General features: G+C 41.1%; 1 protein-coding gene across 2 annotated transcripts in view; it reads right to left on the bottom strand.

The window, feature by feature from the left end:
- The window catches only part of LOC106591847 (pituitary adenylate cyclase-activating polypeptide type I receptor), a 116,033-nt gene that overhangs the window by 61,776 nt on the left and 35,341 nt on the right, over nucleotides 1-18,916 (bottom strand). For both annotated transcript variants that reach the window (XM_045714366.1, XM_045714367.1), the window contains exon 2: nucleotides 1,594-1,741. In XM_045714366.1, coding sequence (XP_045570322.1) covers nucleotides 1,594-1,635 — 42 coding nt within the window. In that variant the 5' untranslated portion in view covers nucleotides 1,636-1,741. The remainder of the gene's footprint in view (nucleotides 1-1,593; nucleotides 1,742-18,916) is intronic.

Genomic DNA, 18,916 nt, shown 5'->3' with positions numbered 1-18,916 from the left:
CAGCCAACCGGTCAGCCAGCCAGCCAGCTAGCCTTCCGGTCAGCCAACCAGTCAGTCAGCCAACCAGTCAGCCAGCCAGCCAGCCAGCCTTCCGGTCAGCCAACCAGTCAGTCAGCCTTCCAGTCAGCCAGCAACCAGTCAGCCAGACAGTTAAAAGACAGCTATTTAATCAGCCAACTAGTCAGCCAACCAGTCAGCCATCCAGCCAGCCAGTCAATCAGCCAGCCAGCTAATTCGTCAGCCAGCCAACCAGTCAGTCAGCCAGCCTGTTAATCAGCCAGTCAGTCAGCCAGCCAGCCATCCAGTCAGCCAGCCAGTTAAACAGCCAGCCAGTTAATCAGCCAGTCAGCCAGTCAGTCAGCCATCCAGTCAGCCAACCAGCCAGTCAGCCAGCCAGCCATCCTGTTAGTCAGCCAACCAGACAGCCAGTCATCCAGTCAGTCAGTCAGCCAGTCAATCAACCAGACAGTTAGTCAGTCAGCCAGCCAAGCAGTCAGCCAACCAGTCAGTCAGCCAGCCCAGTCAGCCAACCAGTCAGCCAGCCAGCCAGCCAGTTTATCAGCTAGTCAGCCAGCCAGCCAGTTAATCAGCCAGCCAGCCAGTCAATCAGCCAGCCAGTTCATCAGCCAGCCAGCCAGTCAATCAGCCAGCCAGTCAATCAGCCAGCCAGCCAGTTAATCAGCCAGCCAGTCAATCAGCCAGCCAGCCAGCCAGTCAATCAGCCAGCCAGTCAATCAGCCAGCCAGTCAATCAGTCAGCCAGCCAACCAGTCAGTCAGTCAGCCAGCCAGCCAGTTAATCAGCCAGCCAGTTAATCAGCCAGCCAGCCAGTCAATCAGCCAGTCAGGCTTTCCCAGAAACAATAATGTGCAGAATAGTAAATAGTGCTGCTGATCATTCATGTTCTCTCTGAGAATCTCTCAGCCCTCTACTGTATTATCAGCCCTCTACTGTATTATCAGCCCTCTACTGTATTATCAGCCCTCTACTGTATTATCAACCCTCTACTGTATTATCAGCCCTCTACTGTATTATCAACCCTCTACTGTATTATCAGCCCTCTACTGTATTATCAGCCCTCTACTGTATTATCAGCCCTCTACTGTATTATCAGCCCTCTACTGTATCTACTGTATTATCAACCCTCTACTGTATTATCAGCCCTCTACTGTATTATCAACCCTCTACTGTATTATCAGCCCTCTACTGTATTATCAGCCCTCTACTGTATTATCAGCCCTCTACTGTATTATCAGCCCTCTGTATTATCAACCCTCTACTGTATTATCAGCCCTCTGTATTATCAGCCCTCTACTGTATTATCAGCCCTCTGTATTATCAGCCCTCTACTGTATTATCAACCCTCTACTGTATTATCAGCCCTCTGTATTATCAGCCCTCTACTGTGTGTTTATCTTCTCCACTGTGTCTATCAGCCCTCCACTGTGTCTATCAGTCCTCTCCACTGTTTTATCATCCCACTGTGTTTCCTATCCAGTCCTTCTCCACTGTGTGTTTATCTTCTCCACTGTGTGTTTCCTATCCAGTCCTTCTCCACGTGTGTGTGTGTGTGTGTCTGTCCTGGTTTACTCACCACCGGCAGGAGGAGAATGGCAATCAGCAGGAGGCCTCGCATCTCGACCAGAGAGGTGTACAGCAAGGTGTGTGTGTGTGTGTGTGATCCACAGATAAAGCTCCTGTCAGCTCGACTGCAGTCTAACAGCCATTAGAAAACAGAGAGTCTGAAACAGAGAGAAGAGGACCTGCCATTAGCCCTAACATAGGGTATACTCTACTCTACAGGACCTGCCATTAGACCTAACATAGGGTATACTCTACTGTTCCATTAGACCTAACATAGGGTATACTCTACTCTACTGTTCCATTAGACCTAACATAGGGTATACTCTACTCTACAGGACCTGCCATTAGACCTAACATAGGGTATACTCTACTCTACAGTTCCATTAGACCTAACATAGGGTATACTCTACTCTACAGGACCTGCCATTAGACCTAACATAGGGTATACTCTACTCTACTGTTCCATTAGACCTAACATAGGGTATACTCTACTCTACAGGACTGCCATTAGACCTAACATAGGGTATACTCTACTCTACAGGCTGCCATTAGACCTAACATAGGGTATACTCTACACTACAGTTCCATTAGACCTAACATAGGGTATACTCTACTCTACAGGACCTGCCATTAGACCTAACATAGGGTATACTCTACTCTACAGTTCCATTAGCCCTAACATAGGGTAACTACTCTACTGTTCCATTAGACCTAACATAGGGTATACTCTACTCTACAGTTCCATTAGCCCTAACATAGGGTATACTCTACTCTACTGTTCCATTAGCCCTAACATAGGGTATACTCTACTCTACTGTTCCATTAGACCTAACATAGGGTATACTCTACTCTACTGTTCCATTAGACCTAACATAGGGTATTACTCTACTGTTCCATTAGCCCTAACATAGGGTATACTCTACTCTACTGTTCCATTAGCCCTAACATAGGGTATACTCTACTCTACTGTTCCATTAGACCTAACATAGGGTATACTCTACACGACCTGCCATTAGACCTAACATAGGGTATACTCTACTCTACTGTTCCATTAGACCTAACATAGGGTATACTCTACTCTACTGTTCCATTAGACCTAACATAGGGTATACTCTACTCTACAGGACCTGCCATTAGCCCTAACATAGGGTATACTCTACTCTACAGGACCTGCCATTAGACCTAACATAGGGTATACTCTACTCTACAGGACCTGCCATTAGACCTAACATAGGGTATACTCTACTCTACAGGACCTGCCATTAGACCTAACATAGGGTATACTCTACTCTACTGTTCCATTAGACCTAACATAGGGTATACTCTACTCTAAGGACCTGCCATTAGACCTAACATAGGGTATACTCTACTCTACAGTTCCATTAGCCCTAACATAGGGTATACTCTACTCTACAGGACCTGCCATTAGACCTAACATAGGGTATACTCTACTCTACAGTTCCATTAGCCCTAACATAGGGTATACTCTACTGTTCCATTAGACCTAACATAGTGTATACTCTACTCTAGTTCCATTAGCCCTAACATAGGGTATACTCTACTCTACTGTTCCATTAGCCCTAACATAGGGTATACTCTACTCTACTGTTCCATTAGACCTAACATAGGGTATACTCTACTCTACTGTTCCATTAGACCTAACATAGGGTATACTCTACTCTACTGTTCCATTAGACCTAACATAGGGTATACTCTACTCTACTGTTCCATTAGCCCTAACATAGGGTATACTCTACTCTACTGTTCCATTAGACCTAACATAGGGTATACTCTACAGGACCTGCCATTAGACCTAACATAGGGTATACTCTACTCTACTGTTCCATTAGCCCTAACATAGGGTATACTCTACTCTACTGTTCCATTAGCCCTAACATAGGGTATACTCTACTCTACAGCTGCCATTAGACCTAACATAGGGTATACTCTACTCTACAGGACCTGCCATTAGACCTAACATAGGGTATACTCTACTCTACAGGACTGCCATTAGACCTAACATAGGGTATACTCTACTCTACAGGACCTGCCATTAGACCTAACATAGGGTATACTCTACTCTACAGGACCTGCCATTAGACCTAACATAGGGTATACTCTACTCTACAGGACCTGCCATTAGACCTAACATAGGGTATACTCTACTCTACAGGACCTGCCATTAGACCTAACATAGGGTATACTCTACTCTACAGGCCTGCCATTAGACCTAACATAGGGTATACTCTACTTAAGGACCTGCCATTAGACCTAACATAGGGTATACTCTACTCTACAGGACCTGCCATTAGACCTAACATAGGGTATACTCTACTCTAGACCTGCAATTAGACCTAACATAGGGTATACTCTACTCTACTGTTCCATTAGACCTAACATAGGGTATACTCTACTCTACTGTTCCATTAGACCTAACATAGGGTATACTCTACTCTACTGTTCCATTAGACCTAACATAGGGTATACCCTACTCTACTGTTCCATTAGCCCTAACATAGGGTATACTCTACTCTACTGTTCCATTAGACCTAACATAGGGTATACTCTACTCTACTGTTCCATTAGACCTAACATAGGGTATACTCTACTGTTCCATTAGACCTAACATAGGGTATACTCTACTCTACTGTTCCATTAGCCCTAACATAGGGTATACTCTACTCTACTGTTCCATTAGCCCTAACATAGGGTATACTCTACTCTACAGGACCTGCCATTAGACCTAACATAGGGTATACTCTACTCTACAGGACCTGCCATTAGACCTAACATAGGGTATACTCTACTCTACAGGACCTGCCATTAGACCTAACATAGGGTATACTCTACTCTACAGGACCTGCCATTAGACCTAACATAGGGTATACTCTACTCTACAGGACCTGCCATTAGACCTAACATAGGGTATACTCTACTCTACAGGACCTGCCATTAGACCTAACATAGGGTATACTCTACTCTACAGGACCTGCCATTAGACCTAACATAGGGTATACTCTACTCTACAGGACCTGCCATTAGACCTAACATAGGGTATACTCTACTCTACAGGACCTGCCATTAGACCTAACATAGGGTATACTCTACTCTACAGGACCTGCCATTAGACCTAACATAGGGTATACTCTACTCTACAGGACCTGCAATTAGACCTAACATAGGGTATACTCTACTCTACTGTTCCATTAGACCTAACATAGGGTATACTCTACTCTACTGTTCCATTAGACCTAACATAGGGTATACTCTACTCTACTGTTCCATTAGACCTAACATAGGGTATACTCTACTCTACTGTTCCATTAGCCCTAACATAGGGTATACTCTACTCTACTGTTCCATTAGACCTAACATAGGGTATACTCTACTCTACTGTTCCATTAGACCTAACATAGGGTATACTCTACTCTACTGTTCCATTAGACCTAACATAGGGTATACTCTACTGTTCCATTAGACCTAACATAGGGTATACTCTACTCTACTGTTCCATTAGACCTAACATAGGGTATACTCTACTGTTCCATTAGACCTAACATAGGGTATACTCTACTGTTCCATTAGACATAACATAGGGTATACTCTACTCTACTGTTCCATTAGACCTAACATAGGGTATACTCTACTGTTCCATTAGACCTAACATAGGGTATACTCTACTCTACAGGACCTGCCATTAGACCTAACATAGGGTATACTCTACTCTACTGTTCCATTAGCCCTAACATAGGGTATCTACTCTACTGTTCCATTAGACCTAACATAGGGTATACTCTACTCTACAGGACCTGCCATTAGACCTAACATAGGGTATACTCTACTCTACAGGACCTGCCATTAGACCTAACATAGGGTATACTCTACTCTACAGGACCTGCCATTAGCCCTAACATAGGGTATACTCTACTCTACTGTTCCATTAGACCTAACATAGGGTATACTCTACTGTTCCATTAGACCTAACATAGGGTATACTCTACTCTACTGTTCCATTAGCCCTAACATAGGGTATACTCTACTGTTCCATTAGACCTAACATAGGGTATACTCTACTCTACTGTTCCATTAGACCTAACATAGGGTATACTCTACTCTACTGTTCCATTAGACCTAACATAGGGTATACTCTACTCTACTGTTCCATTAGACCTAACATAGGGTATACTCTACTGTTCCATTAGACCTAACATAGGGTATACTCTACTCTACAGTGCCATTAGCCCTAACATAGGGTATACTCTACTGTTCCATTAGACCTAACATAGGGTATACTCTACTCTACTGACTTCCATTAGACCTAACATAGGGTATACTCTACTCTACTGTTCCATTAGACCTAACATAGGGTATACTCTACTCTACTGTTCCATTAGACCTAACATAGGGTATACTCTACTCTACAGGACCTGCCATTAGACCTAACATAGGGTATACTCTACTCTACTGTTCCATTAGACCTAACATAGGGTATACTCTACTCTACTGTTCCATTAGACCTAACATAGGGTATACTCTACTCTACTGTTCCATTAGACCTAACATAGGGTATACTCTACTCTACTGTTCCATTAGACCTAACATAGGGTATACTCTACTCTACTGTTCCATTAGACCTAACATAGGGTATACTCTACTCTACTGTTCCATTAGACCTAACATAGGGTATACTCTACTGTTCCATTAGACCTAACATAGGGTATACTCTACTCTACTGTTCCATTAGCCCTAACATAGGGTATACTCTACTGTTCCATTAGACCTAACATAGGGTATACTCTACTCTACTGTTCCATTAGACCTAACATAGGGTATACTCTACTCTACTGTTCCATTAGACCTAACATAGGGTATACTCTACTCTACTGTTCCATTAGACCTAACATAGGGTATACTCTACTCTACAGGACCTGCCATTAGACCTAACATAGGGTATACTCTACTCTACTGTTCCATTAGACCTAACATAGGGTATACTCTACTCTACTGTTCCATTAGACCTAACATAGGGTATACTCTACTCTACTGTTCCATTAGCCCTAACATAGGGTATACACTACTGTTCCATTAGACCTAACATAGGGTATACTCTACTCTACTGTTCCATTAGACCTAACATAGGGTAGGTATACTCTACTCTACTGTTCCATTAGACCTAACATAGGGTATACTCTACTGTTCCATTAGACCTAACATAGGGTATACTCTACTCTACTGTTCCATTAGACCTAACATAGGGTATACTCTACTGTTCCATTAGACCTAATATAGGGTATACCCTACTGTTCCATTAGCCCTAACATAGGGTATACTCTACTGTTCCATTAGACATAACATAGGGTATACTCTACTCTACTGTTCCATTAGACCTAACATAGGGTATACTCTACTGTTCCAATAGACCTAACATAGGGTATACTCTACTGTTCCATTAGACATAACATAGGGTATACTCTACTCTACTGTTCCATTAGACCTAACATAGGGTATACTCTACTGTTCCATTAGACCTAACATAGGGTATACTCTACTCTACAGGACCTGCCATTAGACCTAACATAGGGTATACTCTACTCTACAGGACCTGCCATTAGACCTAACATAGGGTATACTCTACTCTACAGGACCTGCCATTAGACCTAACATAGGGTATACTCTACTCTACTGTTCCATTAGACCTAACATAGGGTATACTCTACTGTTCCATTAGACCTAACATAGGGTATACTCTACTCTACTGTTCCATTAGCCCTAACATAGGGTATACTCTACTGTTCCATTAGACCTAACATAGGGTATACTCTACTCTACTGCTTCCATTAGACCTAACATAGGGTATACTCTACTCTACTGTTCCATTAGACCTAACATAGGGTATACTCTACTCTACTGTTCCATTAGACCTAACATAGGGTATACTCTACTGTTCCATTAGACCTAACATAGGGTATACTCTACTCTACTGCTTCCATTAGCCCTAACATAGGGTATACTCTACTGTTCCATTAGACCTAACATAGGGTATACTCTACTCTACTGTTCCATTAGACCTAACATAGGGTATACTCTACTCTACTGTTCCATTAGACCTAACATAGGGTATACTCTACTCTACTGTTCCATTAGACCTAACATAGGGTATACTCTACTCTACAGGACCTGCCATTAGACCTAACATAGGGTATACTCTACTCTACTGTTCCATTAGACCTAACATAGGGTATACTCTACTGTTCCATTAGACCTAACATAGGGTATACTCTACTCTACTGTTCCATTAGCCCTAACATAGGGTATACTCTACTGTTCCATTAGACCTAACATAGGGTATACTCTACTCTACAGTTCCATTAGACCTAACATAGGGTATACTCTACTGTTCCATTAGACCTAACATAGGGTATACTCTACTCTACTGTTCCATTAGCCCTAACATAGGGTATACTCTACTGTTCCATTAGACCTAACATAGGGTATACTCTACTGTTCCATTAGACCTAACATAGGGTATACTCTACTCTACTGGTTCCATTAGACCTAACATAGGGTATACTCTACTCTACTGTTCCATTAGACCTAACATAGGGTATACTCTACTGTTCCATTAGACCTAACATAGGGTATACTCTACTCTACTGTTCCATTAGCCCTAACATAGGGTATACTCTACTGTTCCATTAGACCTAACATAGGGTATACTCTACTCTACTGTTCCATTAGACCTAACATGGGGTATCCTCTACTGTTCCATTAGACCTAACATAGGGTATACTCTACTCTACAGGACCTGCCATTAGACCTAACATAGGGTATACTCTACTCTACTGTTCCATTAGCCCTAACATAGGGTATACTCTACTCTACTGTTCCATTAGACCTAACATAGGGTATACTCTACTGTTCCATTAGCCCTAACATAGGGTATACTCTACTCTACTGTTCCATTAGACCTAACATAGGGTATACTCTACTGTTCCATTAGACCTAACATAGGGTATACTCTACTCTACTGTTCCATTAGCCCTAACATAGTGTATACACTACTGTTCCATTAGACCTAACATAGGGTATACTCTACTCTACTGTTCCATTAGACCTAACATAGGGTAGGTATACTCTACTCTACTGTTCCATTAGACCTAACATAGGGTATACTCTACTGTTCCATTAGACCTAAAATAGGGTATACTCTACTCTACTGTTCCATTAGACCTAACATAGGGTATACTCTACTGTTCCATTAGACCTAATATAGGGTATACCCTACTGTTCCATTAGCCCTAACATAGGGTATACTCTACTCTACTGTTCCATTAGACCTAACATAGGGTATACTCTACTGTTCCATTAGACCTAACATAGGGTATACCCTACTGTTCCATTAGCCCTAACATAGGGTATACTCTACTCTACTGTTCCATTAGCCCTAACATAGGGTATACTCTACTCTACTGTTCCATTAGACCTAACATAGGGTATACTCTACTGTTCCATTAGACCTAACATAGGGTATACTCTACTCTACTGTTCCATTAGCCCTAACATAGGGTATACTCTACTCTACTGTTCCATTAGACCTAACATAGGGTATACTCTACTCTACTGTTCCATTAGCCCTAACATAGGGTATACTCTACTGTTCCATTAGACCTAACATAGGGTATACTCTACTGTTCCATTAGACCTAACATAGGGTATACTCTACTGTTCCATTAGACCTAACATAGGGTATACTCTACTGTTCCATTAGCCCTAACATAGGGTATACTCTACTCTACAGTTCCATTAGACCTAACATAGGGTATACTCTACTCTACTGTTCCATTAGACCTAACATAGGGTATACCCTACTGTTCCATTAGACCTAACATAGGGTATACTCTACTCTACAGTTCCATTAGACCTAACATAGGGTATACTCTACTCTACTGTTCCATTAGCCCTAACATAGGGTATATTCTACTCTACAGTTCCATTAGACCTAAAATAGGGTATACTCTACTGTTCCATTAGACCTAACATAGGGTATACTCTACTGTTCCATTAGACCTAACATAGGGTATACTCTACTGTTCCATTAGACCTAACATAGGGTATACTCTACTGTTCCATTAGACCTAACATAGGGTATACCCTACTGTTCCATTAGATCTAACATAGGGTATACTCTACAGTTCCATTAGACCTAACATAGGGTATACTCTACTGTTCCATTAGACCTAACATAGGGTATACTCTACTGTTCCATTAGACCTAACATAGGGTATACTCTACTCTACTGTTCCATTAGACCTAACATAGGGTATACTCTACTGTTCCATTAGACCTAACATAGGGTATACTCTACTCTACAGTTCCATTAGACCTAACATAGGGTATACTCTACTGTTCCATTAGACCTAACATAGGGTATACTCTACTCTACTGTTCCATTAGACCTAACATAGGGTATACCCTACTGCTCCATTAGACCTAACATAGGGTATACTCTACTCTACAGTTCCATTAGACCTAACATAGGGTATACTCTACTGTTCCATTAGACCTAACATAGGGTATACTCTACTCTACTGTTCCATTAGCCCTAACATAGGGTATACTCTACTCTACAGTTCCATTAGACCTAACATAGGGTATACTCTACTGTTCCATTAGACCTAACATAGGGTATACTCTACTCTACTGTTCCATTAGACCTAACATAGGGTATACTCTACTCTACTGTTCCATTAGACCTAACATAGGGTATACTCTACTGTTCCATTAGACCTAACATAGGGTATACTCTACTCTACTGTTCCATTAGACCTAACATAGGGTATACTCTACTCTACTGTTCCATTAGACCTAACATAGGGTATACTCTACTCTACTGTTCCATTAGTCCTAACATAGGGTATACAATACTCTACTGTTCCATTAGACCTAACATAGGGTATACTCTACTCTACTGTTCCATTAGACCTAACATAGGGTATACTCTACTGTTCCATTAGACCTAACATAGGGTATACCCTACTGTTCCATTAGACCTAACATAGGGTATACTCTAGTCTACTGTTGCATTAGCCCTAACATAGGGTATACTCTACTGTTCCATTAGACCTAACATAGGGTATACTCTACTGTTCCATTAGACCTAACATAGGGTATACTCTACTCTACTGTTCCATTAGCCCTAACATAGGGTATACTCTACTCTACTGTTCCATTAGACCTAACATAGGGTATACTCTACTGTTCCATTAGACCTAACATAGGGTATACTCTACTGTTCCATTAGACCTAACATAGGGTATACTCTACTGTTCCATTAGACCTAACATAGGGTATACTCTACTGTTCCATTAGCCCTAACATAGGGTATACTCTACTCTACAGTTCCATTAGACCTAACATAGGGTATACTCTACTCTACTGTTCCATTAGACCTAACATAGGGTATACCCTACTGTTCCATTAGACCTAACATAGGGTATACTCTACTCTAAAGTTCCATTAGACCTAACATAGGGTATACTCTACTCTACTGTTCCATTAGACCTAACATAGGGTATACTCTACTCTACAGTTCCATTAGACCTAACATAGGGTATACTCTACTGTTCCATTAGACCTAACATAGGGTACACTCTACTGTTCCATTAGCCCTAACATAGGGTATACTCTACTGTTCCATTAGACCTAACATAGGGTAAACTCTACTGTTCCATTAGACCTAACATAGGGTATACTCTACTCTACTGTTCCATTAGACCTAACATAGGGTATACTCTACTGTTCCATTAGACCTAACATAGGGTATACTCTACTCTACAGTTCCATTAGACCTAACATAGGGTATACTCTACTGTTCCATTAGACCTAACATAGGGTATACTCTACTCTACTGTTCCATTAGACCTAACATAGGGTATACTCTACTCTACAGTTCCATTAGACCTAACATAGGGTATACTCTACTGTTCCATTAGACCTAACATAGGGTATACTCTACTCTACTGTTCCATTAGACCTAACATAGGGTATACTCTACTCTACTGTTCCATTAGACCTAACATAGGGTATACTCTACTGTTCCATTAGACCTAACATAGGGTATACTCTACTCTACTGTTCCATTAGACCTAACATAGGGTATACTCTACTCTACTGTTCCATTAGACCTAACATAGGGTATACTCTACTCTACTGTTCCATTAGACCTAACATAGGGTATACTATACTCTACTGTTCCATTAGACCTAACATAGGGTATACTCTACTCTACTGTTCCATTAGACCTAACATAGGGTATACTCTACTGTTCCATTAGACCTAACATAGGGTATACCCTACTGTTCCATTAGCCCTAACATAGGGTATACTCTACTCTACTGTTCCATTAGCCCTAACATAGGGTATACTCTACTGTTCCATTAGACCTAACATAGGGTATACTCTACTGTTCCATTAGACCTAACATAGGGTATACTCTACTCTACTGTTCCATTAGCCCTAACATAGGGTATACTCTACTCTACTGTTCCATTAGACCTAACATAGGGTATACTCTACTCTACTGTTCCATTAGACCTAACATAGGGTATACTCTACTGTTCCATTAGACCTAACATAGGGTATACTCTACTGTTCCATTAGACCTAACATAGGGTATACCCTACTGTTCCATTAGACCTAACATAGGGTATACTCTACTCTACAGGACCTGCCATTAGACCTAACATAGGGTATACTCTACTCTACAGGACCTGCCATTAGACCTAACATAGGGTATACTCTACTCTACAGGACCTGCCATTAGACCTAACATAGGGTATACTCTACTCTACAGTTCCATTAGCCCTAACATAGGGTATACTCTACTGTTCCATTAGACCTAACATAGGGTATACTCTACTCTACAGTTCCATTAGCCCTAACATAGGGTATACTCTACTCTACTGTTCCATTAGCCCTAACATAGGGTATACTCTACTCTACTGTTCCATTAGACCTAACATAGGGTATACTCTACTCTACTGTTCCATTAGACCTAACATAGGGTATACTCTACTCTACTGTTCCATTAGCCCTAACATAGGGTATACTCTACTCTACTGTTCCATTAGCCCTAACATAGGGTATACTCTACTCTACTGTTCCATTAGACCTAACATAGGGTATACTCTACAGGACCTGCCATTAGACCTAACATAGGGTATACTCTACTCTACTGTTCCATTAGCCCTAACATAGGGTATACTCTACTCTACTGTTCCATTAGCCCTAACATAGGGTATACTCTACTCTACAGGACCTGCCATTAGACCTAACATAGGGTATACTCTACTCTACAGGACCTGCCATTAGACCTAACATAGGGTATACTCTACTCTACAGGACCTGCCATTAGACCTAACATAGGGTATACTCTACTCTACAGGACCTGCCATTAGACCTAACATAGGGTATACTCTACTCTACTGTTCCATTAGACCTAACATAGGGTATACTCTACTCTACAGGACCTGCCATTAGACCTAACATAGGGTATACTCTACTCTACAGTTCCATTAGCCCTAACATAGGGTATACTCTACTCTACAGGACCTGCCATTAGACCTAACATAGGGTATACTCTACTCTACAGTTCCATTAGCCCTAACATAGGGTATACTCTACTGTTCCATTAGACCTAACATAGTGTATACTCTACTCTACAGTTCCATTAGCCCTAACATAGGGTATACTCTACTCTACTGTTCCATTAGCCCTAACATAGGGTATACTCTACTCTACTGTTCCATTAGACCTAACATAGGGTATACTCTACTCTACTGTTCCATTAGACCTAACATAGGGTATACTCTACTCTACTGTTCCATTAGCCCTAACATAGGGTATACTCTACTCTACTGTTCCATTAGCCCTAACATAGGGTATACTCTACTCTACTGTTCCATTAGACCTAACATAGGGTATACTCTACAGGACCTGCCATTAGACCTAACATAGGGTATACTCTACTCTACTGTTCCATTAGCCCTAACATAGGGTATACTCTACTCTACTGTTCCATTAGCCCTAACATAGGGTATACTCTACTCTACAGGACCTGCCATTAGACCTAACATAGGGTATACTCTACTCTACAGGACCTGCCATTAGACCTAACATAGGGTATACTCTACTCTACAGGACCTGCCATTAGACCTAACATAGGGTATACTCTACTCTACAGGACCTGCCATTAGACCTAACATAGGGTATACTCTACTCTACAGGACCTGCCATTAGACCTAACATAGGGTATACTCTACTCTACAGGACCTGCCATTAGACCTAACATAGGGTATACTCTACTCTACAGGACCTGCCATTAGACCTAACATAGGGTATACTCTACTCTACAGGACCTGCCATTAGACCTAACATAGGGTATACTCTACTCTACAGGACCTGCCATTAGACCTAACATAGGGTATACTCTACTCTACAGGACCTGCCATTAGACCTAACATAGGGTATACTCTACTCTACAGGACCTGCAATTAGACCTAACATAGGGTATACTCTACTCTACTGTTCCATTAGACCTAACATAGGGTATACTCTACTCTACTGTTCCATTAGACCTAACATAGGGTATACTCTACTCTACTGTTCCATTAGACCTAACATAGGGTATACCCTACTCTACTGTTCCATTAGCCCTAACATAGGGTATACTCTACTCTACTGTTCCATTAGACCTAACATAGGGTATACTCTACTCTACTGTTCCATTAGACCTAACATAGGGTATACTCTACAGGACCTGCCATTAGACCTAACATAGGGTATACTCTACTCTACTGTTCCATTAGCCCTAACATAGGGTATACTCTACTCTACTGTTCCATTAGCCCTAACATAGGGTATACTCTACTCTACAGGACCTGCCATTAGACCTAACATAGGGTATACTCTACTCTACAGGACCTGCCATTAGACCTAACATAGGGTATACTCTACTCTACAGGACCTGCCATTAGACCTAACATAGGGTATACTCTACTCTACAGGACCTGCCATTAGACCTAACATAGGGTATACTCTATTCTACAGGACCTGACATTAGACCTAACATAGGGTATACTCTACTCTACAGGACCTGCCATTAGACCTAACATAGGGTATACTCTACTCTACAGGACCTGCCATTAGACCTAACATAGGGTATACTCTACTCTACAGGACCTGCCATTAGACCTAACATAGGGTATACTCTACTCTACAGGACCTGCCATTAGACCTAACATAGGGTATACTCTACTCTACAGGACCTGCCATTAGACCTAACATAGGGTATACTCTACTCTACAGGACCTGCAATTAGACCTAACATAGGGTATACTCTACTCTACTGTTCCATTAGACCTAACATAGGGTATACTCTACTCTACTGTTCCATTAGACCTAACATAGGGTATACTCTACTCTACTGTTCCATTAGACCTAACATAGGGTATACCCTACTCTACTGTTCCATTAGCCCTAACATAGGGTATACTCTACTCTACTGTTCCATTAGACCTAACATAGGGTATACTCTACTCTACTGTTCCATTAGACCTAACATGGGGTATACTCTACTCTACTGTTCCATTAGCCCTAACATAGGGTATACTCTACTGTTCCATTAGACATAACATAGGGTATACTCTACTCTACTGTTCCATTAGACCTAACATAGGGTATACTCTACTGTTCCATTAGACCTAACATAGGGTATACTCTACTGTTCCATTAGACCTAACATAGGGTATACTCTACTCTACTGTTCCATTAGACCTAACATAGGGTATACTCTACTGTTCCATTAGACCTAACATAGGGTATACTCTACTCTACAGGACCTGCCATTAGACCTAACATAGGGTATACTCTACTCTACTGTTCCATTAGACCTAACATAGGGTATACTCTACTGTTCCATTAGACCTAACATAGGGTATACTCTACTCTACAGGACCTGCCATTAGACCTAACATAGGGTATACTCTACTCTACAGGACCTGCCATTAGACCTAACATAGGGTATACTCTACTCTACAGGACCTGCCATTAGACCTAACATAGGGTATACTCTACTCTACTGTTCCATTAGACCTAACATAGGGTATACTCTACTGTTCCATTAGACCTAACATAGGGTATACTCTACTCTACTGTTCCATTAGCCCTAACATAGGGTATACTCTACTGTTCCATTAGACCTAACATAGGGTATACTCTACTCTACTGTTCCATTAGACCTAACATAGGGTATACTCTACTCTACTGTTCCATTAGACCTAACATAGGGTATACTCTACTCTACTGTTCCATTAGACCTAACATAGGGTATACTCTACTGTTCCATTAGACCTAACATAGGGTATACTCTACTCTACTGTTCCATTAGCCCTAACATAGGGTATACTCTACTGTTCCATTAGACCTAACATAGGGTATACTCTACTCTACTGTTCCATTAGACCTAACATAGGGTATACTCTACTCTACTGTTCCATTAGACCTAACATAGGGTATACTCTACTCTACTGTTACATTAGACCTAACATAGGGTATACTCTACTCTACAGGACCTGCCATTAGACCTAACATAGGGTATACTCTACTCTACTGTTCCATTAGACCTAACATAGGGTATACTCTACTGTTCCATTAGACCTAACATAGGGTATACTCTACTCTACTGTTCCATTAGCCCTAACATAGGGTATACTCTACTGTTCCATTAGACCTAACATAGGGTATACTCTACTCTACAGTTCCATTAGACCTAACATAGGGTATACTCTACTGTTCCATTAGACCTAACATAGGGTATACTCTACTCTACTGTTCCATTAGACCTAACATAGGGTATACTCTACTGTTCCATTAGACCTAACATAGGGTATACTCTACTGTTCCATTAGACCTAACATAGGGTATACTCTACTCTACTGTTCCATTAGACCTAACATAGGGTATACTCTACTCTACTGTTCCATTAGACCTAACATAGGGTATACTCTACTGTTCCATTAGACCTAACATAGGGTATACTCTACTCTACTGTTCCATTAGCCCTAACATAGGGTATACTCTACTGTTCCATTAGACCTAACATAGGGTATACTCTACTCTACTGTTCCATTAGACCTAACATAGGGTATACTCTACTGTTCCATTAGACCTAACATAGGGTATACTCTACTCTACAGGACCTGCCATTAGACCTAACATAGGGTATACTCTACTCTACTGTTCCATTAGCCCTAACATAGGGTATACTCTACTCTACTGTTCCATTAGACCTAACATAGGGTATACTCTACTGTTCCATTAGACCTAACATAGGGTATACTCTACTCTACTGTTCCATTAGACCTAACATAGGGTATACCCTACTGTTCCATTAGACCTAACATAGGGTATACTCTACTCTACTGTTCCATTAGACCTAACATAGGGGTATACTCTACTCTACTGTTCCATTAGACCTAACATAGGGTATACTCTACTGTTCCATTAGACCTAAAATAGGGTATACTCTACTCTACTGTTCCATTAGACCTAACATAGGGTATACTCTACTGTTCCATTAGACCTAACATAGGGTATACCCTACTGTTCCATTAGCCCTAACATAGGGTATACTCTACTGTTCCATTAGACCTAACATAGGGTATACTCTACTCTACTGTTCCATTAGACCTAACATAGGGTATACTCTACTGTTCCAATAGACCTAACATAGGGTATACTCTACTGTTCCATTAGACATAACATAGGGTATACTCTACTCTACTGTTCCATTAGACCTAACATAGGGTATACTCTACTGTTCCATTAGACCTAACATAGGGTATACTCTACTCTACAGGACCTGCCATTAGACCTAACATAGGGTATACTCTACTCTACTGCTTCCATTAGACCTAACATAGGGTATACTCTACTAGGATTCCATTAGACCTAACATAGGGTATACTCTACTCTACAGGACCTGCCATTAGACCTAACATAGGGTATACTCTACTCTACAGGACCTGCCATTAGACCTAACATAGGGTATACTCTACTCTACAGGACCTGCCATTAGACCTAACATAGGGTATACTCTACTCTACTGCTTCCATTAGACCTAACATAGGGTATACTCTACTGTTCCATTAGACCTAACATAGGGTATACTCTACTCTACTGTTCCATTAGACCTAACATAGGGTATACTCTACTGTTCCATTAGACCTAACATAGGGTATACTCTACTCTACTGTTCCATTAGACCTAACATAGGGTATACTCTACTCTACTGTTCCATTAGACCTAACATAGGGTATACTCTACTCTACTGTTCCATTAGACCTAACATAGGGTATACTCTACTGTTCCATTAGACCTAACATAGGGTATACTCTACTCTACTGTTCCATTAGCCCTAACATAGGGTATACTCTACTGTTCCATTAGACCTAACATAGGGTATACTCTACTCTACTGTTCCATTAGACCTAACATAGGGTATACTCTACTCTACTGTTCCATTAGACCTAACATAGGGTATACTCTACTCTACTGTTACATTAGACCTAACATAGGGTATACTCTACTCTACAGGACCTGCCATTAGACCTAACATAGGGTATACTCTACTCTACTGTTCCATTAGACCTAACATAGGGTATACTCTACTGTTCCATTAGACCTAACATAGGGTATACTCTACTCTACTGTTCCATTAGCCCTAACATAGGGTATACTCTACTGTTCCATTAGACCTAACATAGGGTATACTCTACTCTACAGTTCCATTAGACCTAACATAGGGTATACTCTACTGTTCCATTAGACCTAACATAGGGTATACTCTACTCTACTGTTCCATTAGCCCTAACATAGGGTATACTCTACTGTTCCATTAGACCTAACATAGGGTATACTCTACTGTTCCATTAGACCTAACATAGGGTATACTCTACTCTACTGTTCCATTAGAACTAACATAGGGTATACTCTACTCTACTGTTCCATTAGACCTAACATAGGGTATACTCTACTGTTCCATTAGACCTAACATAGGGTATACTCTACTCTACTGTTCCATTAGCCCTAACATAGGGTATACTCTACTGTTCCATTAGACCTAACATAGGGTATACTCTACTCTACTGTTCCATTAGACCTAACATGGGGTATCCTCTACTGTTCCATTAGACCTAACATAGGGTATACTCTACTCTACAGGACCTGCCATTAGCCCTAACATAGGGTATACTCTACTCTACTGTTCCATTAGA

The sequence above is a fragment of the Salmo salar genome, chromosome ssa03, assembly GCF_905237065.1.
Source record: "Salmo salar chromosome ssa03, Ssal_v3.1, whole genome shotgun sequence".
In the NCBI taxonomy this organism is placed as follows: domain Eukaryota; kingdom Metazoa; phylum Chordata; class Actinopteri; order Salmoniformes; family Salmonidae; genus Salmo; species Salmo salar.
The sequence above is the reverse complement of the archived record's forward strand: the minus strand, read 5'-3'. Positions and strand labels throughout refer to the sequence as shown.